This window comes from Perca fluviatilis, chromosome 3, assembly GCF_010015445.1.
Source record: "Perca fluviatilis chromosome 3, GENO_Pfluv_1.0, whole genome shotgun sequence".
Classification (NCBI taxonomy): domain Eukaryota; kingdom Metazoa; phylum Chordata; class Actinopteri; order Perciformes; family Percidae; genus Perca; species Perca fluviatilis.
Genome location: NC_053114.1, coordinates 46,534,519 through 46,562,018, shown reverse-complemented (window position 1 = coordinate 46,562,018; position 27,500 = coordinate 46,534,519). Strand labels below are relative to the sequence as shown.

Sequence of the window (27,500 nt, the reverse complement as noted above, 5' to 3'; positions counted from 1 at the left end):
TGAGTTAGGGGGGTTAGGTTTCTGACAGTATATAGATATAGAGATCTTGAGTTAGGGGGGTTAGGTTTCTGACAGTATATAGATATAGAGATCTTGCCGTGTTGAACCAGAACTTGGTGAACGGAGCGTTGTAGAACTCGTAGATCTTCTTCCCAATGGGAGTCCTCCTCTTCTTCTTCTGCTCTTCTTCTTCGTCTCCTTTCTTTGACGTGGCGTCCATGTTGGAGGCGCCGTCCTGAAACAAACTCCTCATCACTCAAACTGCTGAAACTAACAATGAAGGTAACAAAATGAAAAAATTGCATGTTGGGTAGATTTGTGTCTAACTTGATCATGATTTAGTCTGATGTCATGCACACGTGGTCAACGATGACCTCACGAGATCGAGGTGGCCGCAGGTTTGAGACCCAGGCAGTGCAGTTGCTTTTCACTAACTGCAAGACCCAGGCGGACCCAGGGGCATGCTGGGAAACGCCGGCCTCTCAGCTGATCTAACCAAGGGGGGTAAGCTTCGCTTCAGAACTCGAACCTCCTATGGCGCCATTTTGATGCTACAAAGCCATCACCTCCCGTTAGCATCCCATTGACTCCCATTCATTTTGACGTCACTTTGACAGAGAATAACTTTACATCTGAAGCGTTTAAAGACTATTTGTCCTTTGTTTATTTCTTAAGAAACACGACTATGTATAAATTGCTCCTGTAGCAGCTCCGCTGCTGCAGACCTCTGTTCACAGATACACACAAACACTCGGAGAAGAATATTTTCCACAGCTCTTTATTTAATGACCGTATCAGCAGTGAATTGTCCCACAGTTCATCTGGAGCTCCCTCGCTCCCACCTGGCCCGAGGCTCTCGGTCGCGAGGGTAAGAATTCACGCTGTCCAGCTTATCACACAGTGTCCATGTCTTTTCTCTCACAGTTGGCCATAAAAAGATCTCTTGCTCCGGCTCGCTACTGCTTTTAAAAGGGAGAGCATGATTAGACAACTCGCTACAGCTGTAACAACCAGTCCCTTCCTGCCTGCTCACCTGAACCCCCACCTCCTCCCCACACCTCCACAGCTCCATTACCTTGTACCTCACGTTATGGCTTCGTAGCAGACGTTTTTATAAAAATAGGATTGTGTCATAAACACGAGACTTACTGTCGCATAGTAGAGGAATTACCGTATAGTACAGGAGAAGCTCACAGGCAGTTTGGACTTCCATTAGCTGTTTAAGTTTAATTACTAATGTTAACTAGCATGTTAGTGATCAATAATTAGCCTGTGCCTATGTTATCTCCTTACATATACCTACGCTCTCCGTCTCTGTAAGATTGGGACTGAGAAGTTGTCGATATCAATTCTGGATCTTCACAATCCTACCTACAGCCCCTTTAAGACTATCACCTCCACACAACTCTCTCTGTATTTCTATGACTATGGTCAGAAGATTGTCTCGTCCGGCGACTTTCGCGCGCAGAAACTAGTGAAGATAATTTCCTCTTCTGAGTACATCATGTATCTTTAATCCTCTGTGTCTACTTGGTTACTAGCAACTGTGTGTGTGTGTGTGTGGGGGGGGGAGGCTTGTATCATGTGGACGCGCCGACAGTGTTGTTGTCATTAATTAGAATTCCTCCTGGTGGAGACAGAAACTACGCATTCAGGACCCTATTTTACCGATCTTAGGTCACGGCATGAAGCGCCTGGTACAGGTGTGTTTAGGGCGTGTCCAAATCCACTTCTGCTAGTCTGATGGCTGATAAAAGGGTCCGTGTGCCGGGCGCCTGGTTCTAAAGGGCTGTACTTAGTGTCTTCATTAATCAGAGGTGTGTTTTGGGTGTAACATGCAATCAACCAATCGGAGATCATCTCCCGTTCCCTTTAAAAGTCAGGCGGGTTTGGACCTTGGAGCATTGCTGTTATGATGGAGGATTTGCACCGTAAAATATTTATTAGTAATCTTCTGCATGTGTGTGTGTGCTGCTGTGCGTCCCTGTGTGTGTAACAAGCATAGTGTGTGCGCGCTGTGCATGAGCCTATTGTTAAAATAACAATGAAATGCTGCGTTATTGACTTTAGACCAAGTTTTTGTTGGTCAATGGCGCAATCACTTCCTCAAGATAGCAATATGCCCAGAATGCACCTGAACACACCTCCCTGTAAGACCAGCACGCCCAGAATGCACCTGAACACACTTTCTTGTAAGACCAGCACACCCAGAATGAACCTGAACACACCTCTCTGTAAGACCAGCACGCCCAGAATGAACCTGAACACACCTCCCTGTAAGACCAGCACGCCCAGAATGCACCTGAACACACCTCCCTGTAAGACCAGCCACGCCCAGAATGCACCTGAACACACCTCCCTGTAAGACCAGCACGCCCAGAATGCACCTGAACACACCTCCCTGTAAGACCAGCACGCCCATGGGCCACAGATGGGTGCAGGTGCATTAGCTATTTAAACGACGTGGGTGCTGGAAGGTCTTAAACTAGCAGAGACTCTTGAGTCGGGCTTTGCGCTGCGCTGGGTGCAGGATAGGACCCTATAGCTTGAAGTTGAAGATGAAAGTGGTTGTTACCTTGCTGGATTTGTTGTCGTCCTCTTTGGTTTTGCCGTCTTCATTCTGTTTGGACGAATGGTACGAAGCTTCGTCTCCGAGACGGAAGTCCATGAGAAGAATCGCAGGAGGGAAGACGATCCCTAAAATTACCTGCAGACCCAAACATCATTTTAATTTCACTTTGGTCCAAAGATACACCAGTTATCAACATGTGGAGAACAACGGGCCACAGAAGAGAACTTCCAAATACATGAAAAACTTTTTTTTGGGTGTATTTTATCGGTTTCAGATTTTGTTTCCAATAAAATCTTGAGTCGTATGGTTTCAGGATTATGTCATATCTCACGGGCAAATTACATCCTTACACACGCACAGATATTACTCTACACACAAGTGTGAAACAGGACACACACACACACACACAGACACACACACAGACAAACACAGACACACACACACACACAGACAAACACAGACACACACACACGCACAGACACATATACACACAGACACACACACACACACAGACAAACACAGACACACACACACGCACAGACACATATACACACAGACAAACACACACACAGACACAAAACACACGCACACGTAAATGTACACACACGCACACATAAATGTACACACACACACACAGACACACACACACACACACATATCCACACACAGACAAACACACACACACACATGCAAACACAAAGACACACACACACAAACACACACACACACACACACACATACACTCACACACACACACACACACACACACACACACACACACACACTCTCACACACACACACACACACACACACACACACACACACACACACACACACACACACACACACACACACACACACACACACACACACTCATACACACTCACACACACACAGAGGACACAGGAACGTTTCTGTCGTTACCTGTTGATGAATTTTCTGTACATTTTTAATCGCTTGTTAGATGTGACATTTTAGCCGTGTTTTTAGATGTTTAATCCCGTGTGGTTGCCGTAACGGTACCTTGAGGCTGTTGCTCTTGCCCATCCTCAGACAGCCCATCCACATGTCGGTGAGCAGCATCTGGCTGCAGGTGTGAGCGATGAAGTCTCGGTGCTTGGCGGCGACCGCCAGCTTCAGACACGTGGAGTTACTCCAGTTCTTCAGTTCGTACGTCAGCAGCTTCATCGCCACCTGCTCGTCGTGTTTGTACGACTGATCCAAGAGCTCGTAGGCCAGCGCACCAAACTCCCTGCAGACCCACAACATACACACACAAACAGGTTACACAACACTGTTCAAACTCCCTGCAGACCCACAACATACACACACAAACAGGTTACACAACACTATTCAAACTCCCTGCAGACCCACAACATACAGTACACACACACAGAATACACAACACTGTTCAAACTTGCTGCATACGCACAACATACGCACACACACAGGTTACACAACACTGTTCAAACTCCCTGCAGACCCACAACATACACACACACACAGGTTACACAACACTATTCAAACTCCCTGCAGACCCACAACATACACACACACACAGGTTACACAACACTGTTCAAACTCCCTTCATACGCACAACATACAGTACACACACACAGAATACACAACACTGTCCAAACTCGGCTGCACATGACATACAACACACACAGGTTACACAACACTGTTCAAACCTTCATACGCGCACAATAGGCATAACACACAAGTTACACAATACTGTTCAAACTCCCTTCATACGCCAACATAATGCACTTAAAAATAAATTAACACACAGTTACACAATACTGTTCAAACTCCTTCATACGACAATAGTACGACACACACACACAGAATACACAACACTGTTCAAACTCGCTGCATACGCACAACATAACACACACACACAAGTTACACAACACTGTTCAAACTCCCTTCATATGCACACACATACACACACACACAGAATACACAACACTGTTCAAACTCCCTGCAACCCACAACACACACACACACACAGGTTACACAACACTGTTCAAACTCCCTTCATACGCACAACATACACACACACACAGAATACACAACACTGTTCAAACTCCCTTCAAACCCACAACACACACACACACAGGTTAGACAATACTGTTCAAACTCCCTTCATACGCACAACATACACATACACACAGGTTACACAATACTGTTCAAACTCCCTTCAGATGCACAACATACACACACATACAAACACAGGTTACACACTGTCTGTGTGTGTGTGTATTTGTGTGTGTCTTGGGAGTGTGTGTGTGTGTGTATCTGGGTTGTTGTCTTGTGTTAGGGTGTGTGTAAGGGTTAGGGTTAGGCATTTAGTTGTGATGGTGAAGGTAGGGTAAGGGGCTAGGGAATGCATTATGTCAATGACGGATAGTGCAACACGCTATGTGTGTCTGTCTGTGTGTCTCTGTGTGTGTGTGTGTGTGTGTGTGTGTGTGTGTGTGTGTGTGTATGTGTGTCTCTGTGTGTGTGTGTGTGTCTCTCTCTGTGTGTGTGTGTGTGTGTGTGTGTATCTCTGTCTGTGTGTCTCTGTGTGTGTGTGTGTGTGTGTGTGTGTGTGTGTGTGCCTGTGTGTGTGTGTCTGTGTGTGTGTGTGTGTGTGTGTGTGTATCTCTGTGTGTCTCTCTCTCTCTCTCTCTGTGTGTGTGTGTGTGTCTGTGTGTGTGTGTCTCTCTCTCTCTGTGTGTGTGTGTGTGTGTGTCTGTGTGTGTATCTCTGTGTGTGTGTCTGTGTGTGTCTCTCTCTCTCTGTGTGTGTGTGTGAGACTAACTTGGAGTTGTTCTCGAGGTCCTGGAAGATATCGTCCACCAGTTCGCTCTGCGAGGACTCGTGGGCCATGGCCTTGTACAGCTTACAGGCCACCAGTGCCTTGGCCATGGCCTCCTCTCCGCGCTGCCATAGGAACAGCGCCATCTTCTGGCGCTTCATGAGCACGGCCCAGACCATCAGCTCGTGGAACGGGTACTGGAAGCGGCTGACCTCGGGGTCGTCCACGTCGATGTCTACTTCCTCTTCCTTCTTATTCTTCTTCTTTGCTTTCCCCTTCGCACGCGGCTCGTCGTCCTAAAGCCGAGGTCAGAAACCTTTAAGCACTTCTTTCATATATTGATTTTTTTTTTTTTTTGCCAATTTCTCGCCCCCTGATCAAACATAGGCGTTGGTGTAGTAATCAAACAAATCCGTCCAGGATTAAATTCACTGTTTTCTTTCGATATTTAAAAACAAAAAATGTTATTCAGTTCATATTTTCACAGTAAGATAATGTTAGAATCACTACAATGATTAATTCAAACTGAAGTGTAAAGAGATATAGCTGTTATTTATTTCCATATAATTTCTCGGTAACAATTGATACCTAAAGGTATCTATATAAGAGTGACATGACACTGTCATGACTAGGATTGGGTACGCAAACGGTAGTATTTGGACCGGTTTAGAACGCAAATTTTGGTTCCTCATTTCGGTTCTGACTGAAATATTTTCCCTCTGTCGCTCCAGACAGCGGCAGACTCTTTTTTCTTTCTCTCCCTTCTGCCGATTGGCACACGTGCCCGCTATTCTATTCTATCTATTCTATCGTAAATGTAGGCTACTTTTAAAATGCCATATTTCCCTCTGGGCTCACCAAAACGGACGTAAAAGCATTTTAACCATTCACTGCACGGGATCGCTAGTAAACATATTACACTTGCTCTGCTAGTCTATCGTTCAGGACAAGACCCTGAAGCCTGGTGGTGGGGGAGTCTGTCCTTTCAGACTCCTCCCTGTGTGTACAGACCTCTTGGACACTGTCTGAGAGAGGTTCTCCTGTGCAGGAGATGCCATAAGTCAGGAGAGGTGTAGTATATTGCCAGAGAAGGCAAATATGGTCATTTTTCTGCAAAAGAACTACTATAGTTTGAAGCTGGTTGGCATACCAATCTAACATTTTTGTTGTTACTTATTGTAGTTGTGTGTTAGGTGACTTAGGTTTACTTATTATATATTTAAGTACTTTAAAACGTTAATATATTGTTCAATTTAAATCATTTTCAACTTTAAAAAAATTCCATAAAAAAGCCTTTCTTTGATTTCATTTTTCAGTTTTTCAAAAATCGGTTCGGCATCGGAATTGTAAAAATCCAAATGTTACCCAACCCTAGTCATGAACCCTAACCCCCTAACCCTAACTCTTATTGTTGCTGACAAGTGAGCAATTGATGTCATCTTAATTTCGTTGTGTAGTGATATGCAATGACAATAAACAATCTATCTAAAGTCAAGTATTGGAAGACGCGGCCTACAAACATGTTGACATCATGTAAACGTCTCTTGTTTGCTTTCATAAGTGCAACATGAAACCAGCCCATAACTAACCGAATGTACCAAAACTAGAGATGTTCCGATACCGATACCAAGATCTGAAAAGCCTCCGATAATGGTGAGTACTGCAGTTTATGCACTGATCTGATACCACGTAATTTAGCCCCGAAGTAAAACTAGTAGTAGTTTATTGATGTTCTTTGGCCGGTATGACTCGCTGTCAAACTGGATAATAGAAGAAAGTTCGGTGAGCCAGACCGAGCAACAGAGATATAAATCATATCACATCCATCCCGGGATAGTAGTATACAGCTGTTATAACATGTGTTAATATATGTAGTATACAGCTGTTATAACATGTGTTAATATATGTAGTATACAGCTGTTATAACATGTCTTAATATATGTAGTATACAGTTGTTATAACATGTGGTAATATATGTATTCTTAAACACGCTGGTATGACATTAGTACTCAGTATTTCTGACAGACAGCAGGAAATATTACAAACAACATACCTCCATTCCAAGAAGCTTCAGAGCTTTCGGCTGTAAGAGAAGAAATATGAACAGGATCAGTTTATTGTTCCAGAAATGTATTAATATTATATTCATGCTGAGGCTGTGTCTCAAACCGCCTACTTGCACGCTTCAAACACTTAGTTTTAAGTATATAGTGTAGATCAGTGTTTCTCAAATGGGGGTATGTGTACCCTGAGGGGTACTTTGGAGGACTGCAGGGGGCACGTGAGATATTTAACTAAATGTTTAATAGTAACAAGGATGTTGTCCAGAACATTGTTCCTCTTTATGTAGAATAATTTTTTTTCCCATCAAAAATGTGACATTTGTCCTAATCTTGCCTTCCTTCTACTTTCCTTCTACTTTTTACAAGTTTCTCGCTTCTTTCTTCTTATGTCACTGTTTTTGAAGTTTTTGATACTATTTCGACCTGGTCTTGCCTTCCTTCCTTCCATCTTTTTACCATCTTTTTCCAAGTTTTTGTCTTTTTTAGTTTTTGTCTCTTTTTCTCATCAGCATTTAAATGTGTTTTTCAGTTACAAGGCTGTTGTTTAGTAAATCTATCACTGACAATGCTGTACTGTTCCTCTTTATAGAGACTTTTATTTCTACCAAAAATAATTGGAGCTGGTCAGGGGGTACTTGGCTTAAAGAAACAATTCAAAAGGGGTATATTATTGAAAGAAGTTTGAGAACCACTGGTGTAGATAACGCAAAAAGTACCCAGATGATCCCCTAAAAACTGTCAAAAAGTTCAGTGTGAAATGATAGACCCTACTCGCACTACAAACTTGATTTTATTTTATTGTATTTGTATTTAATTTTATGTTAATTTGAGAATGTTTTTATGTTACATGTTGTTTATGTTGTGAAGCAACAGATTGTAGTACTATGCCCAAGATGAATTTCCCCTCGGGGACAATAAAGTGTCTTCTATTCTATTCACTAAACGGGCGCCATCTTGACTACAAAGTGGAAAGGGGACGGACCAGGGACGTCGACCGGCAGCTGATTGGACGAACGCGTCATGTGGGTCTGGCTGCTATCGACTTTCCAAACTGACCATAATAAAATAATTAGGGCTGTCAAACGATTAATTTATTTTAATCGCGATTAATCGCTGAATTTTTTATAGTTAATCGCGATTAATCGCATGTTTTATCACATGATTAAAATTCTATTATGTTGCATTTTAGAACAGATTTTAAGTACATATTAACAATGGAAAGCAGTTCTTACCAGTGTATCTTGATTGGGAATCAAATGAATGCAAAGAAAGTGACTTTATGAACTTGACTTTAAGATTTGTATTTGTTTATTATTTATTTACTGTAAACAAAAGAAAAATGTGTGAATCTAGTCACACATTTCAATCTATAGTCAATATAGTGTGCAGTAACTCCTAAATAATGTTGATTCCTCCCTGACGTCCAGTGATCACCGGTTAATGAGACACCGTTTGCAGCAGTTCCAGTGTGGCTGTTTTCTCTGTGGAGTTCAGGCTGTGTGTGGGTGGGGCTGCTGTCCCCCTCGACGGCAATGGGACAGGTCAGAACATGCCAACTGTAGTACTTCTTTAAGACCCGAGTCTTTTACGATGCTGACAGGTCTGCAGTTAGTTGCCACCCATTTCGCAAGAGCTGTAGTCATTTTTTGGGATTTGTTTTCATGAACAGGTCAGCGAGTAGCACTCTCCAAAATAGAGCTTTGCCTGAGCCCACTAGCATCAACCTGAGCCACATTAACTGGACTATGCTGATCTCGTAGCTGGTAGCTCAAGCTTGACGTGCTTTGGTGATATTTTAATTTGGCTTTACACAATGTGCATATGGCTTTCGTCTTGTCTATGAGCCGTCTGGGAGTTTTGGAAAATAAAAAGCGCCATTCCGAATTGTGTTGCTGCTGCATTTCTCCATCATGCCTGCAGCCTGCAGCAGCAGGATGTGTTAGGAGGAAGTCGTGAAGCCGAGTGAAGTGTAAAATAAATTAATAAATGGCGGCATGCAATTAATGCGATTAAAAAAAATGAATGGTTTATGCTCAGCCCTTAATCGCATCGATGTTGTAGCAGTATTCTCTAGTAAAATTATATGTAGTAGATTTTGAGACTCACTCTCTTGAGGCCGTACAGGTTGTTGTAGTAGTATTACAGTTTTTTCCGATTGCTAAACAACAGTGGGCACAACTGGAGTCACATGTGCAAAACTCAAACTACAGTCTGCACTACCAACAGTCACCTGAGCGAAACAGTTCACATCTCCTGCAAAACTCATTCCAAGCAACACAACTCTTAACACATGGCTCAAAACAGGCTCAGTGCAGCCAAACACTATGCACAACCCTCACTGAGATAACACACACTGTCACTCAGAACACACTGAGAGTAAAAACACTAGCATCAAACACCAATACAGAAAATACTAACTTTTCATCTTTACAGTTTGAACAATTTCAGTGACTTCATACAATGTAATATTTTCTTCATAGAAAAGAGTGACATTCTTTCACATGATTTATTTAAATTTTTAGAACATAACAATTCTTTAAGGTAAATGAAAATTTGCAGTTTGCTTCAATAGTCTGTAGTAATTTACGGAATTACAGTAATGAGAAAAAAAAGGTAGAAACTAAAAGTACATACTGTAATTCAAACAAATAATTGAGGGGCTAATCCTGCCTCTTGTAGCATCAGGCCAAAGGTTTTCATCAACATCACATCTAATGTTCTCTCTTGCCTGCACCTGGGGAAGAACCTTCTGGAGTGCCTTATCCATCCCTGGCAGTCCTCTGGACTCGTGGTCCTCACATCCGGCACGCATGGCTTCCAAAAGAGACATTTGGTCATGTGGGTGGTGACCAAACACTTTCCACCTCCAGGCAGAGAAAAACTCCTCTATTGGGTTGAGGGAGGGTGAATATGCGGGCAGGTACAAAACCATAAATCTGCGATGTGCTGCAAAACCCAATCTGTGGACAGCTGCAGAGTGGTGAAAAGCAACATTATCGCAAACTATGACAAAAACTTGGGGGTTTCTTACTGGCTCCCCCTGTTCTGCTGGCACTAGCTGAGCATAGAGCTGTTCTAGGAAAGCTATAAGCCTTTCTGTGTTGTATGGGCCAATGAGTGGTGTGTTGAGAAGCAAACCATCATTGGCCATTACAGCACACATGGTGATATTTCCCCCCCTTTGGCCTGGAGTTTTGAAAACTGTGTTCAAGCAATGAAAAACGAACTAGAGTTTGGTCCACATGAACTGCTGCTGTGCAGACTGTAGTTAGAGTTTTGCACATGTGACTCCAGTTGTGCCCACTGTCGTCTAGCAATCGAAAAAAACTGTATATGTAGTATTATATGTAGTACTCACTCTCTTGAGTCTGTACAGGTTGTTGTAGTAGTATTATATGTAGTATTATAGGCAAGGCAAGGCAAGGCAAGGCATGGCGATTTTATTTGTATAGCACAGTTCAGCAGCAATGCAATTCAAAGTGCTTTACACAAGACATAAAAACACGGTCAAAAATTCATACAAATTGGTAACAGATAGAAAGCAGTTAATACGAAAAAAAAATTAATTAAGAAAAGGCAGTGTTAAAAAGAAATGTCTTCAGCCTTGATTTAAAAGAGCTGAGATTAGGTGCCGACCTACAGTTTACCGGTAGTTTGTTCCAGATGTACGGACCATAGAAGCTGAACGCAGCTTCCCCCTTTTTTGTTCCGACTCTGGGGATGGCAAGCAGACCTGTCCCTGATGATCTCAAAGATCTGTGTAGTAGCAGATTCGAAAGGTAAATTGGTCCTAAACCGTTTTGTGACTTATAAACTAACATGAGTATTTTGAAATCTATTCTTTGGTGCACAGGAAGCCAGTGTAAGGACTTCAGAACTGGAGTGATGTGATCTCTTTTTTTGGTGTTGGTAAGGACTCGTGCAGCAGCTTTCTGGATCAGCTGCAGCTGTTTAATAGACTTTTTAGGAATACCTGTAAAGACACCGCTGCAGTAGTCAAGTCTACTGAAGATAAAAGCATGGATAAGTTTTTCCAAATCCTGTTGGCACATAAGTCACATTATATGTAGTACTCACCCTCTTGAGGCCGTACAGGTTGTTGTAGTAGTATTATATGTAGTATTATATGTAGTACTCTCCCTCTTCAGGCCGTACAGGTTGTTGTAGTAGTATTATACGTTGTACTATATGTAGTACTCACCCTCTTGAGGCCATACAGGTTGTTGTACAGCGTCCTGAAGGTCTTGCGGGTGTAGTTGCAGCGGTAAGCTCCGCCCATCAGGAGCTCCAACACCAGGCCGATATCGATTAGCGTGATCTGGTAGTCGGGAGGGAGATTCCCCTGAAACACACAGAACATGTATCTCAGTATTTATAAAAACCTTGAAACCCTGGTGTTGTCTTCTATTGGACGGTGCACCTGGCGTCCTCCTGGGTCAAAACTGAACATTTTCATGATGTTTTTGTCTATTTTTCCAGCCTGGTCTCACAGAACTCCGTGAAATGATCACGAACTGTTAACACCGTGTTACGTGGTGGTGGCACGGAATGTGTGAAAACTCTGTGTGGCCACCACGAAAACAATGCCAATGTAAAGTCAATGAGAAGATGACGTAGCATTAGGAGCGACTACGGTAGCGAGTAGTATGAAATGCCGAAAATCTGCATAGGGAGGTTGGTAGGGGAGGTGGATGGGTCAAACAACACAGGACTTTCACCCAGGAGACCGGGGTTAATGTCCCGTTCTTCTTTATCTAAACCCAACTGTCCCGTTCTACTTTATCTAAACCCAACTGTCCCGTTCTTCTTTATCTAAACCCAACTGTCCCGTTCTTCTTTATCTAAACCCAACTTTCCCGTTCTTCTTTTCCTAAACCCAACTGTCCCGTTCTTCTTTTCCTAAACCCAACTGTCCCGTTCTTCTTTATCTAAACCCAACTGTCCCGTTCTTCTTTATCTAAACCCAACTTTCCCGTTCTTCTTTATCTAAACCCAACTGTCCCGTTCTTCTTTATCTAAACCCAACCGTCCCGTTCTTCTTTATCTAAACCCAACTTTCCCGTTCTTCTTTATCTAAACCCAACCGTCCCGTTCTTCTTTATCTAAACCCAACTGTCCCGTTCTTCTTTATCTAAACCCAACTGTCCCGTTCTTCTTTTCCTAAACCCAACTGTCCCGTTCTTCTTTTCCTAAACCCAACCGTCTCATTCTTCTTTACCTAAACCCAACTGTCCCGTTCTTTTTACCTAAACCCAACTGTCCCGTTCTTCTTTACCTAAACCCAACTATCTCATTCTTCTTTTCCTAAACCCAACTGTCCCGTTCTTTTTACCTAAACCCAACTGTCCCGTTCTTCTTTACCTAAACCCAACTGTCCCGTTCTTCTTTACCTAAACCCAAACATCCCGTTCTTCTTTACCTAAACCCAACCTTCCCGTTGTAGTCCCGCGTGTCATGGAACCGTAAGCCCACCCACGACCTTTTCCTTAACTTAAGGCGCTGTGTTCATTTCAAGGAATTCTTCCGTGGGCCCATCACGGAATTTTTTGCAATTCCATGAAACTGCCCCAGATTTTGAGTTAAGGGGCTTTGTTCATTTCACAGAATTCTGTGGGATCAGGTTGTTATTTTCAATGTTTTTGGCCCAATTTTCCCCCATTTCACACTTGCTTTCACTACCATGTCACACTAACACCAACTTATTACTAGTTTTACACTTATTTTTGGAATTCCTGGTCAATAATAAACCTCATTCATAGAAAATTATACCTAATCCTGGAGATAGAAAAGCAGAAATTATGAATTATTCAGACTAAAAATAAAGGAAGGATAATCACAGACTGGTACAGTATAAGTAAAGCTTCAGTGAGGAAACTGTTTCAAAACATTTAGATATTTCTTTTTCAAAATTCTAAAAAATTTAACAAAACACCCAAAATTCACTGACAGTAGAGATCTGATCTTCTGTCGTACTTGCGATGCACGTTGTATGGGATCATTCATGTTATATTTGGGTAATTACAAATAGGTAGTAACAAAGAAACCAATATTTCTGATATAGACATTTAGAAAACAACACAAGAGTTAAACATGTTTAGAAGTCACGAAACTCACCTTTTTCACGTCTCTGACCACAAAGTGTAGTGTGTTGGCCGGTCCCAACTTCTGCAGGAGACAAAAGGCAAAACAAACGATTATGCCTGTAGCACGCCCAGAACACACCTCCCTGTAAGACCAGCACGCCCAGAATGCACCTGAACACACCTCCCTGTAAGACCAGCACACCCAGAATGCACCTGAACACACCTCCCTGTAAGACCAGCACGCCCAGAATGCACCTGAACACACCTCCCTGTAAGACCAGCATGCCCAGAATGCACCTGAACACACCTCCCTGTAAGACCAGCACGCCCAGAATGCACCTGAACACACCTCCCTGTAAGACCAGCCTGCCCAGCGATATTACGAATCCCACTATGGCCACACCAAGACCTGCCCTTCAATAGCATTTATTGGCCAGGCTTCCATGTTTACGCAAGGTAAACCCCCATTTGTACAAGTCCTATCCCCTGACCAATCAGCTATCCTAACCTTAACCACTTGAGGTCAAATGCCTAAACCCAACCAATCAAGTTACGTAGGACGGGTCTTGGCGGGGCCATAGTGGGATTTGTAATTTTGTGCACGCCCATGGGCCACATATGGGCGCAGGTGCATTTGCTATTTAAACAACGCGGGTGCTGGACGGGAAACTGACAACTGTGTCGGTCTTAAACCAGCAAAGACACTTGGGTCGGGCTTTGCGCTGCACTACGTGCAGAATAGGGCCCTTAACATTTACAATACATTCACATGGAACACATGATGTCTGTTAAAGATAATCTGGTTTCTTAAGTGACTGTCTGGTTTGTTCCTCCACACAGGAAGGGGCGGGACTTCCCCTCTCTACATGATCTATGATTTTAAAGGTTATGTTAAAACCATAAAACATGAGTCCATCCACACGTGCAAATGTTTCAATGAATGGCACTTTTATTTAATTTAAATGCACTCGAGTTGTCGTTGCCTCTTTTGTGTTTTGTGATTGTACATTTTGTTCTGCTATCTTGGTCTCTCTTGAAAAAGAGATTTTTATATCTCAAGGACACTATCCTGGTTAAATAAAATAAATAAATACATGTGTGATTACCGCTGCAGCTGTCAATGATTACAGACTCATGGTTGTTCTAATTGGACTTGTTTAACCCCCCAGGCAGATGAGCTAAATGTGTGAACATTATAATAATAATGATATTAAATAATAATGGCAGTGGGGAGCAGCACTTTAATCTGACAATAATGTGACGGGCATGTTTTAAGAGCTTTTCTGAGTGAAGCAGATAAAGATTAGTGATATAAGAGAAGATGAAGAGCAGCGCTGATGGATGTTAATCTGCAGATTAAAATGTCAACGACATCATAGAGGGTAAAACACAGTGCTTTTGTTTCATAACTCTTTTTCACAATGACAAGAGAAACCTTTCAAACTCCTTGCACTGATAACAAATTATCCATAATCAGATGGAAGGATAGGTTTAGATGAACGGTTACTGTTTGTGTGTCTGTGTCTGTGTGTGTGTGTGTTTGTGTGTGTGTGACTCTGTGTGTGTGTGTGTCTGTGTGTGTCTGTGTGTGTGTCTGTGTGTGTCTGTGTGTGTGTGTGTCAGGCGCGTAGTCCATGTAGTACACTCTGAACACCACAAGATGGAACCAACACACATGCTGTAAGAAGTACCCACTAAGAAAGCTCCAGGATTACCGTATACCCACTAAGAAAGCTCCAGGTTTACCGTATACCCACTAAGAAAGCTTCAGGATTACCATATACCCACTAAGAAACTCCAGAATTACGGTAAACCCACTAAGAAACTCCAGGATTACCGTATACCCACTAAGAAACTCCAGGATTACCGTATACCCACTAAGAAAGCAGTGTTTGTGTAAGACTTGGGCGTCCTTCCTCAAGAAAATCTTGCATTTTTCAAATTAAAAAAGTACAATTTTGCAAGCATTTTGTTTCTTTGTAGTCGTGCTGTATCTCTTTTTAGACATTTATTTCTCTTTGTGGTAGTTTTGCATCTCTTTTTCACATCATTTTGGACCGTTATTATCACCATATCTGTGTCTAAAATATTGGAAAAGCTAGAGCAGATAAAACATAAATGTAGGGTTGTAGGGTATAAGGTAACATAGTGTGTTAGCTCCGCTGTAGGGTAACGTGGCGCGTTAGCTCTGCTGTGGGGTAACGTGGCGTGTTAGCTCCACTGTGGCGTGTTAGCTCCGCTGTAGGCTAACGTGGAGTTAGTTATACTGTAGGGTAATGTGGCATGTCAGTAGTGTCTCCCGTGTGTCTCACCGTGTTGTACAGCTCCTCCAGACGAGGAATGGTCAGGAAGTGATGGATGTTGACTCCGTTCTCGATCAGCAGCTTCACAAAGTCCACCCGGTCCAACACCAGAGCATCCATCATGGCCTGTTCCAGAGAGTTCACCTGGTGACATCATCATCATCATCATCATCATCATCATCATCATCATCATCATCATCATCATCATCTATCACCATCACCATCATCTTCATCATCATCATCATCATTAGTTGGCTGACTAGCCTACAAGAATTACTGACAAAAATGTGGAAAAAATGTCAACAAATGTGACAAAAACCTCAAAAACAAGCCTGCAAGAACAAACTCACTAAAGTCACACATATTGTCTCCAAGATAATCTCCCCACACCCAGCCTATCAGACAGCCATCACACAGCCAGCCTATCAGACAGCCATCACACAGCCAGCCTATCAGACAGCCAGCCTATCAGACAGCCAGCCTATCAGACATCCATCAGACAGCCAGCCTATCAGACAGCCATCACACAGCCAGCCTATCAGACAGCCAGCCTATCAGACAGCCAGCCTATCAGACATCCATCAGACAGCCAGCCTATCAGACAGCCATCACACAGCCAGCCTATCAGACAGCCAGCCTATCAGACAGCCATTACACAGCCAGCCTATCAGACAGCCATCACACAGCCAGCCTATCAGACAGCCAGCCTATCAGACAGCCATCACACAGCCAGCCTATCAGACAGCCATCACACAGCCAGCCTATCAGACAGCCAGCCTATCAGACATCCATCACATACCCAGCCTATCAGACAGCCATCACACAGCCAGCCTATCAGACAGCCATCACACAGCCAGCTTATCAAACAGCCATCACACAGCCAGCCTATCAGACAGCCATCACACAGCCAGCCTATCAGACAGCCATCACACAGCCAGCCTATCAGACAGCCATCACACAGCCAGCCTATCAGACAGCCATCACACAGCCAGCCTAAAAATGTTCAAATCAAAACTCAAGATGGAGGAGTCATCAACATCGAAAGACAGACCGTTTTCAAAAATGTTTACTAGTTGGTAGTTGGTAATATCGCCACAACTTTGATTTAAAGACAGTGGAAGATAATAATCTGTATGTTGTGTATTGTCAATGGTGCTAACATCTACTTCATATCTGAAGAAACCCGTGGAGGTAAGTTTACCGTTAACGTTACAGGAACATGCTAGGCATCGTTCAAACATTGCTAGCTATCCAATGATGATGAACTAATGGTTTCAGTTATTCCACCATTTAGAGATATGTTCAAAGTACAGAAAGTACTAAGTAATTAATATAAGGTTTTTAGTTAGTTCACACAGGAATGCTTTAATGAGAGCAAAAATATTTCTTAGATGTATTGAAATAATAAAGAGGAAAAGAAAATGAGAATTCAGTGATCAATTCTGTGACGGTGTCTTTGACTTAAGGTGCATATTTATTGAAGTGTTCTATGTAATCCTAAAGTAATCAGATTACATTACATGTTTTGGGTAATCCAACTGATTACGTTACTGATTACAAAAATTGCCATGTAATTTGTAGTCAGTAATGGATTACATTTCAAAGTAATCTGATGCAACCCTGATAGAAGCTGACACAGACCGTCCCCTGAACCAGTTCTTCCTACTACTCCCATCTAGGGTTGGGTACCGAAACTCCGAAGTTCCTATGCAAACGGTAGTATTCGTACCGTATTAGAACGCAAAGTTTGGTTCCTCATTTCGGTTCCGACTGAAATATTTTCCCTCTGTCACTCCGGACAGCGGCAGACTCTTTTACCTTTCTCCCTTTTCTGGTGCACGTGCCCGCTCGTGGTGTAAAGCGCGTGTCCGCGCTATTCTTGGACATGCACTCTACAATCACTGCTGATAGATGGCTTTTTGTACACGCTCCGAAACGAACGTAAAAATATCACACTTTCTCTGTAGTCTACCGTTAGCTAGCTATCATAAATGTCCCTATCATGTAAAGACCCTGAAGCCTGGTGGTGGGGGAGTCTGTCCTTTCAGACTCCTACCTGGGTGTACAGACCTCTTGGACACCATCTGAGAGAGTGTTCTCCTGTGCAGGACATGCCATAAGTCAGGAGAGGTGTAGTATCTTGCCAGAGAAGGCAAATATGGTCATTTTTCTGCAAAAGAACGGCTAAAGTTTGAAGCTGGTTGGCATACCAACTTAACATTTATTTTGTTGTTACTTGTTAATAGTGTAACTGTTATTTGTTAAATTATTGTAGTTATGTGTTAGGTGACTTAGGTTTACCTATTATATGTTGAAGTACTTTAAAACATTAATATATTGTTAAATTTAAATAATTTTCAATTTTAAGAAAAACTCCATGAAAGAGCCTTTCTTTGATGTCATTTTTCAGTTTTCCAAGAATCTGTTTAGGAATCAGAATCGTTTTAAAAGTACCGGTTCGGATTCGGAATCGTAAAAACCCAAACGGTACCCAACTCTACTCCCATCCAGCCCCAGATACAGAGCACTGGACTGGACTAAAGCCTATTACATCCCACGGCCATCACAGTGCTGAACACACTGTAACACTGCCACCACCACCTCAGCTGTTAGGTAGTTTCCACATCTGATGTGTCTGTGTCGGGTCCTACTGTCAGCTGTCAGCATTAACGCGTTAATCGCGATGCAATTAAGGGCCGAGCATAAGGCATTCATTTTATTTAATTGCATTAATCGCATGCCGCCATTTATTAATTTATTTTACACTTCAATGGGCTTGCCGTGGTGCCTAACAGGCTACTATTTTGACCCTTTGCAGCACCGTTACTTATCATCAAGCTGCCATACTTCCTCTAACACATCCTCCTGTTGCAGGCATGATGGAGAAATGCAGCAGCAACACAACTCTGAACGGAGCTTTTCATAGTTCATAAAGTAACTTTCTTTGCATTCATTTGATTCCCAATCCAGATACACTGGTAAGAACTGCTTTCCATTGTTAATATGTACTTAAAAACAGTTCTGAAATGCAAAATAATAGAATTTTAATCATGTGATAAAACATGAGATTAATATACTGTGTATATATATATATATATATATATATATATAGTTTTGTTCCCGTGTGTTCTGTGTCTCACCCAGCTGAGCAGTTCCAGTTTCCTCGGGTCTGTCTCCTCTGGTGGGTCAGGTTTGGCTTTGCCTCCTTTTCCTTTCTTCCCACGGGCTTTCCCTTTCCCTCCGGTGCCTCCAGCTGACGCTCGCTGGGCCGCGGGACTTTTGGGCCGGTCGCTGGTTAGAGAGCTCACCGGCTGCAGAAACACATCAGGAATGTACACAAACATGGGTGGGGGAAGTTAACATCTACAGCCAGGATTACAGCCGTCCCTGCCGTTAGCATCTAGCTGCATGTAGCACACGACCAAGACAACCAGCTCACTATGATGTCATTAGGAGCCCAAAACTGCTGAAAATGGAGCGTTCAGAACAGTAGGAAATCTGAGGATTGGCCTTGGCCATGTTTAACATGAACATCTGACATTGTAACATTAATGATATGACAGAAAATACAGAAAAGCACAACAGATCTCCTTTATAAAACTGTGCGTAGGATCCTTACTATAATCGTACGTACGCGCAAAAGCCCAAAATGGTGTATGCCGAAAAAAAGTCAGATTTATATAACCGTGTGTACACCTGTAAGCACCTTTATAAATCAGAGATTACCTACAAGTGTGCGTGCACGAATCAGCCTCTTATCCCGCCCTGTACACGCCCATTTGTAACCATAAATAGTCAATGCAAAGCATCTCGTGAATGCTGATCAGTGTATGAATGACACTGACAGTTGTTAGACCATCGGCATATTAGCCAGTCACCATCATGGTCCCTGAAGCCTCTTTTTCTCCTGATTCTTCCACTGGGGGTTAGTCCTCCTGCAGTGCCATCATGCAGCATTACTCACGGGTTCACAACATATGATTGTTAACGCCGTGCCAACACAGCATCAACTAGTGGTATCCACCCCCCCCGAGATACAATTTGAAGACGAAATAAAGTGTTTTAGGCAAACGCACTTTTCTCCATGCAGGTTTTGTCACAAACAGTATTAAAGTTCAGACTCATAACAAGGACATTAAGTGTAACGATTGCGTGAGAGCTTAACGGCTGTATTTCCAGACATTTGATGATATGTGTGTTATGATGAGACAGAACGGACCCAAAAGCAAGGCTCGACAAAACAGATTTATTGGGCAACAGAATCTGGATGGGAGTGGGGAGGCGGATGCCGAGGGCAGCAGTGAGGGTTTTCTGGGGCTGGAGGTAGGATGGAGAAGAAGCTGGGGGAGCGCGGGGAAACCGGGGCCAGGGGAGCCGAGGAGGAAGCACTGGAGTCCGGGGAGTCAAGGGAGGAGTGGCTGAACACAGGAGCGGAGGCAGGGCGGAACAGGGAGCCGTGAGGAGGGGACCGTATGGTGAAGCCAGCTGACTGACAAGACACACCATGATCTACACAATACACACATCACTCTTGAAGTCACTGTTCCATTATTAATGTGACTATTATCACCACTGTTCATCACATCCCCAACCGGCACCGTCAGACACCGCCTACCAAGAGCCTGGGTCTGTCCCAGGTTTCTTCCCAAGAGGGAGTTTTTCCTCGCCACTGTCGCACTGCTTGCTCTTAAGGGAATTACTGTAATTGTTGGGGCTTTGTAAATTATAGAGTGTGGTCTAGACCTACTCTATCTGTAAAGTGTCTCGAGATAACCTGTGTTATGATTTGATACTATAAATAAAATTGAATTGAATTGAATTGAATTGACTGGAGGTAGCGGAGCGAGATGGAGGAGATAACTGTAAGAGGAAACACAGACAGAGTTAGCACAGGCAAGGACAGGTAAGTACAAAATGAGTCTCTGAGAGCTTGTATGGCGTTTTAACCCGGGTGGCTGAAGCAACGATCAAGCGGAGATAATGCGTGAATCCGGGATTTATATACTGGGCTTGATTGTAGATGGCTGGCAGGTGTGACGCAGTCAGCTGGCAGGAGAAAGCGGGAGGAGGGGAAAAACACAGGAAACAGAAAAAGGCAGGCAAACAGAGGAAACTGACAGTGGAAATCAAATAGAACTAGGAAACAAAAACAAAGACTCACAGCCAGCCGACCCCAACCATAACAATATGCACAGTTTTAAAGACAGATATTTAGTTATTTACACTGTGTTCTGCAGTTATCTAATGCTAGGGTATTTGATGCTATCCTGTGTTCCATGCAGTCGGGCCATCTCCTCCTCCTGCGCTCCGTAGTGGACAATGTGACGGCGAGACAACGCCGATTAAATATTAAGAACAAATTTTTATTAAAGATTTGAGTTGAAGGTGTTTATGGAACAGGTATCACTCAGTACAAGCACAAATAACACTGCTGGATTTCATCTTCATGGTATATGATGATGATATGGAGTGAAAGAATGTGCGTGAGGCATCAATACTAGAAAATATTAGGAGTAATGTTATTCCCATTCAGCCTCTGCCGTGAAAGAGGCAAAGCAGCGGGTGTGGGAGAAGTTTGGAGAAGACATGGAGAAGGACTTTCTGTCGGCACCAAAGTGCTTCTGGAAAACTGTTCGCCACCTCAGGAGGGGGAAGCGGGGAACCATCCAAGCTGTGTACAGTAAGGATGGGACACTGTTGACCTCAACTGAGGAGGTAATAGGGCGGTGGAAGGAGCATTTTGAGGAACTCCTGAATCCGACTAATACGCCCTCTATGTTAGAGGCAGAGCTGGAGGATGACGGGGGATTGTCGTCGATTTCCCAGGCGGAAGTCACTGATGTAGTCAAACAACTCCACAGTGGCAAAGCCCCGGGGATTGATGAGATCCGTCCAGAAATGCTCAAGGCTCTGGGTGTGGAGGGGCTGTCCTGGTTGACACGTCTCTTCAACATTGCGTGGAAGTCTGGGACAGTGCCAAAGGAGTGGCAGACTGGGGTGGTGGTTCCCCTTTTTAAAAAGGGGGAACAGAGGGTGTGTGCCAATTACAGGGGTATCACACTTCTCAGCCTCCCTGGTAAAGTCTACTCCAAGGTGCTGGAAAGGAGGGTTCGGCCGATAGTCGAACCTCAGGTTGAGGAGGAACAATGCGGATTCCGTCCTGGTTGTGGAACAACGGACCAGCTCTTCACTGCTAGGGATCCTGGAGGGGGCCTGGGAGTATGCCCAACCGGTCTCATGTGTTTTGTGGATTTGAGAGCGTATGACCGGGTCCCCGGAGATACTGTGGGAGGTGCTGCCGGAGTATGGGGTTAGGGGTCTCAACTCAGGGCCATCCAATATCTGTACGACCAAAGTGAGAGCTGTGTCCGGGTTCTCGGCAGTAAGTCGGACTCGTTTCAGGTGAGGGTTGGCCTCCGCCAGGGCTGCGCTTTGTCACCAATCCTGATTGTAATATTTATGGACAGGATATCGAGGCGTAGTCGGGGTGGGGAGGGGTTGCAGTTCGGTGGGCTGGGGATCTCATCGCTGCTTTTTGCAGATGATGTGGTCCTGATGGCATCATCGGCCTGCGACCTTCAGCTCTCACTGGATCGGTTCGCAGCCGAGTGTGAAGCGGTTGGGATGAGGATCAGCACCTCTAAATCGGAGGCCATGGTTCTCAGCAGGAAACCGATGGAATGCCTTCTCCAGGTAGGGAATGAGTCCTTACCCCAAGTGAAGGAGTTCAAGTACCTTGGGGTTTTGTTCGCGAGTGAGGGGACAATGGAGCGGGAGATTTGTCGGAGAATCGGCGCAGCGGGTGCGGTATTACATTCCATCTATCGCACCGTTGACGTAGCGAGAGCTGAGCCAGAAGGCAAAGCTCTCGATCTACCGGTCAGTTTTCGTTCCTACCCTCACCTATGGTCATGAAGGCTGGGTCATGACCGAAAGAACGAGATCCAGGGTACAAGCGGCCGAAATGGGTTTCCTCAGGAGGGTGGCTGGCATATCCCTTAGAGATAGGGTGAGAAGCTCAGTCATCCGTGAGGAGCTCGGAGTAGAGCCGCTGCTCCTTTGCGTCGAAAGGAGCCAGTTGAGGTGGTTCGGGCATCTGGTAAGGATGCCCCCTGGGCGCCTCCCTAGGGAGGTGTTCCAGGCACGTCCAGCTGGGAGGAGGCCTCGGGGAAGACCCAGGACTAGGTGGAGGGATTATATCTCCAACCTGGCCTGGGAACGCCTCGGGATCCCCCAGTCGGAGCTGGTTAATGTTGCTCGGGAAAGGGAAGTTTGGGGTCCCCTGCTGGAGCTGCTCCCCCCGCGACCCGACACCGGATAAGCGGACGAAGATGGATGGATGGATGGTTATTCCCATTTACTCTCTGCAGTCTGACTTCAGTTCACCACCTCACCATCTGCGTCACCAATTCCTATTTTGTCTCCAAAATGTGCGTGCGTACGTATGGTTCAGAGTTTGCGTGGAGGACCGCACATTCTCCCGTCAAGTTTGTTTTTTAGAAATCACAACCTTTGCGTGGGAAGTGGCATACGCACATGTTCAGCCCCGTTTTGTGTGTACACCACGTTTATAAATGAGACCCCAGGCCTCCTTTAAAGGGGTGATAGAATGATTATATAGGGTATTTTACACTGTTCCTTAAGCCGTGACTGAGCTCCATCTACCTCACAGTAGGCCAGGGTCTGTGAAGGGAGGCAGGCCGGGCGGCGAGGCAGCTACACAGGCAGCACCGGCCTCTGAACTCCGACACATAGTCGGACAAAATTTGCAATTAGACATCAATTTTCGTAAAACGGCCCATATTTGACCTCTACATAGTTGATTTCTCTCATAAAAAAGTCTCAGAAGTGAATTTAATGGTAAAATAGCAGATGAACAATGTATACAATTTCTGAGATCTGCACGACCTAGATTCGGAAGAATAACTGATCTCAGGTCAGTTGTGTAGCCTATGCAAATGTTGGGGCGTGACAAAGAGAGACTAGAGCCAAATGAGGAGGAGCCGCAATAGTTGACGTCAACTATGAGGCTCGTTGAGATTCGCCCGTTTTCAGAGGCAGTTTCAAATAGTGAGATTTGCAGAGAAAAGAGATGTCAATGGGATTTAGAGGTTCTATGTATGTCCTAGTTACCATCCAAACTGTCATTATTCAACTATGACAAGGTAAAATCAGTTTTGCATTCTATCACCCCTTTAAATGGATCTCTAAGGTGTAAACTCACCGGCCAGTGGAGTCCGTACACAAAGATCTGACTACGAGCGATGTCCACTCTGTTCCAGGCCAGAGCCAGACTCAGCTGATCGGACGCAGACGCATTAGTTCCTAAAACACACACACAGACACACACACACAGACACACACACACAGACACACACGCACACACACATGCACACACACACACAGACACACACACACACACACGCACACACACACACACACACAGAAAGACACACACACGCACACACACACACACACACACAGAAAGACACAAACACAGAAAGACACACACACGACACACACACACACACACACACACACACACACAGAAAGACACACACGCACACACACACACACACACACACACACACACACACACACACACACACACACACACACAGAAAGACACAAACACAGAAAGACACACACACACAGACAGTTATATTACAGCAGAAGTCACTCTGGAAGTAATATATATATATATATTTATATGTACAGTATATATATACAGTACAGGCCAAAAGTTTGGACACACCTTCTCATTCAATGTGTTTCCTTTATTTTCATGACTATTTACATTGTAGATTCTCACTGAAGGCATCAAAACTATGAATGAACACATGTGGAATTATGTACTTAACAAAAAAGTGTGAAATAACTGAAAACATGTCTTTGAGATTCCTCAAAGTAGCCCCCCTTTGCTTTTTTGATAACTCTGCAAACCCTTGGTGTTCTCTCAATGAGCTTCATGAGGTAGTCACCTGAAATAGTTTTACCTTCACAGGTGTGCTTTGTCAGGGTTAATTAGTGGAATTATTTCCCTTATTAATGGGGTTGGGACCATCAGTTATGTTGTGCAGAAGTCAGGTTGATACACAGCCGACAGCCCTATTGGACAACTGTTAGTATTCCTATTATGGCAAGAACCAATCAGATGACCTGGCCTCCACAGTCACCGGACCTGAACCCAATCGAGATGGTTTGGGGTGAGCTGGACCGCAGAGTGAAGGCAAAAGGGCCAACAAGTGCTAAGCATCTCTGGGAACTCTTGAAGTGGGAACTTGAAGCTCATCAAGAGAATGCCAAGAGTGTGCAAAGCAGTAATCAGAGCAAAGGGTGGCTACTTTGAAGAAACTAGAATATAAGACATGTTTTCAGTTATTTCACACTTTTTTTGTTAAGTACATAATTCCACATGTGTTCATTCATAGTTTTGATGCCTTCAGTGAGAATCTACAATGTAAATAGTCATGAAAATAAAGAAACACATTAAATGAGAACGAGTGTGTCCAAACTTTTGGCCTGTACTGTATAATATATATATATATATATATATATATATATATATATATATATAAAAGGTTGTTACCTTTGAGCAGAGCGGTGAGGATGGACATCTCAATGTCCTGCTGTCCCTCTGACCCCATCCTGAACACCGTTATCTACACACACAACACACACCGTGATCTACACAATACACACATCACTCTGTTATCTAAACAATACACACAACACACGGTGATCTACACAATACACACAACACACACAACACACTGTTATCTACACACACAATACACACAACACACTGTTATCTACACACGCAACACACTGTGATCTACACAATACACACAACACACTGTTATCTAAACAATACACACAACACACCGTGATCTACACAATACACACAACACACTGTTATCTACACACACAATACACACAACACACAACACACTGTTATCTACACACAACACACTGTTATCTACACACAACACACTGTTATCTACACACAACACACTGTTATCTACACACACAACACACACAACTTACTGAGCTACACACACAACACACACAACTTACTGATCCACACACACAACACACACAACACACCATGATCTACACAAACAATACACACAACACACTGATCTACACACACAATACACACAACACACTGTTATCTACACAATACACACAACACACCGTGATCTACACACACAACACTCACAACACACCGTGATTTACACACACAACACACCGTGATCTACACTCACAACACACCGTGATCTACACACACAACACACCGTGATCTACACAATACACACAACACACTGATCTAAACACACACACACAATACACACAACACACTGCTCTAAACACACACGCAACACACACTGAACTACACACACAATACACACAACACCGTGATCTACACACACACCCACAGTGACTTCTTTTCAGGCATGGATTGAGCTGCCTCCTTAGTATCGACGATGTAACCTCGTCATTTAATACCAAAGTTTAATTCCTCAGCGTCAGTGAGCCAATCAGCACGGAGCATGCTCACGCCGTGAGCAGCGCTGCTCACACCACTCAGCAGACGCCAAAATGGAGGCCGTGCCAGGTTAGGCTATAGCTAAATGTTCAAATAAGATACTTTTAATTGTTATTTGGCTGTTATGAGTTAAGTTGAATGAATTTCTCACCATATTTTTCTGGATATGAATGTATGAAATAATTACGGTTTACATGCCATGATATGAATTATAGAAACACGTATTACCACTCAAATGTATAATTACAGTTTTTTCCAACTGCTTACAAACGTTTTCAAAACTATGTCTCCTTTTTTCAAAACTCTACACACAATTCCCAAAACTGCACACACAAAATGCAAAATGCCTCACATCTCCTTCAAAATGAAACACTGCATTCAAAATACCATAAACACATCTCAAAATGAAGCATTTGCATCAAATGGCAAACACTTTTTTCATAATACTAAATTTTTGGATATACCATGTACACACTGTTGTTCTAAATCTAAAGCTCTTTTGTCTTTCATAGGCTTATATCTACAATGTTCTAGAGAGAAAGTAGTCTGCTGAAAGTGGTTGAAAAGTGCACTGTAAAAAACAATCTAATGTTACAGTAAAACAGAAAATATGTATTGGGCAAAACATTACGTCTGTAAGAGTAGCCCAGTGTTGTATACAGTAGCATGACACAAGAAAAAAAAAGTATAAACATATGTAAGACAAAGGTATCATTTTTAGAATAAAGAGTGTGTGTGTGTGTGTGTGTTTGTGCATGCTTGTGTGTGGGCGGGGGGGGGGGGGACAGAATTGTATGCACTTTGATTGATTTGTAATGCTGAAATAGTCATTAGATAGTTGCATGCAGTATGGACGCCACTGTAAAGCTACTCAAGATGGGCTTCTCTCCCTGATCTCATCAGAAATGGCTCTCCTTCTTACTCTTCTTCCCTCCCCCTCCTCCTCGTTGTTATCCCCTGTCTCTCCCTCCTCCTCCTCTTGCTCTCTGTCTATTGTTGGCATCCATTGTTCCAAACAGGTAATCTGACCTTTGGCCTCTGTATAGGCCTATACTAAAGCAATGATTGGTTAGTGTTCAGTTATGACATAATGTGTTTGCACATGTGAGCAGTGTGTGTGTGTG

At 43.6% G+C, this 27,500-nt stretch overlaps 1 protein-coding gene across 4 annotated transcripts in view; it reads right to left on the bottom strand.

Moving 5' to 3' along the window:
- The window catches only part of LOC120556299 (transient receptor potential cation channel subfamily M member 1-like), a 70,659-nt gene that overhangs the window by 16,658 nt on the left and 26,501 nt on the right, over positions 1-27,500 (bottom strand). For all 4 annotated transcript variants that reach the window (XM_039795787.1, XM_039795784.1, XM_039795785.1 and 1 more), the window contains 11 exons: positions 25,417-25,489; positions 24,052-24,152; positions 18,968-19,138; positions 15,837-15,971; positions 13,556-13,606; positions 11,643-11,783; positions 7,432-7,461; positions 5,382-5,674; positions 3,596-3,824; positions 2,576-2,707; positions 98-235 (listed from right to left, as the gene is read on the bottom strand). In XM_039795787.1, coding sequence (XP_039651721.1) covers positions 98-235; positions 2,576-2,707; positions 3,596-3,824; positions 5,382-5,674; positions 7,432-7,461; positions 11,643-11,783; positions 13,556-13,606; positions 15,837-15,971; positions 18,968-19,138; positions 24,052-24,152; positions 25,417-25,489 — 1,494 coding nt within the window. The remainder of the gene's footprint in view (positions 1-97; positions 236-2,575; positions 2,708-3,595; positions 3,825-5,381; positions 5,675-7,431; positions 7,462-11,642; positions 11,784-13,555; positions 13,607-15,836; positions 15,972-18,967; positions 19,139-24,051; positions 24,153-25,416; positions 25,490-27,500) is intronic.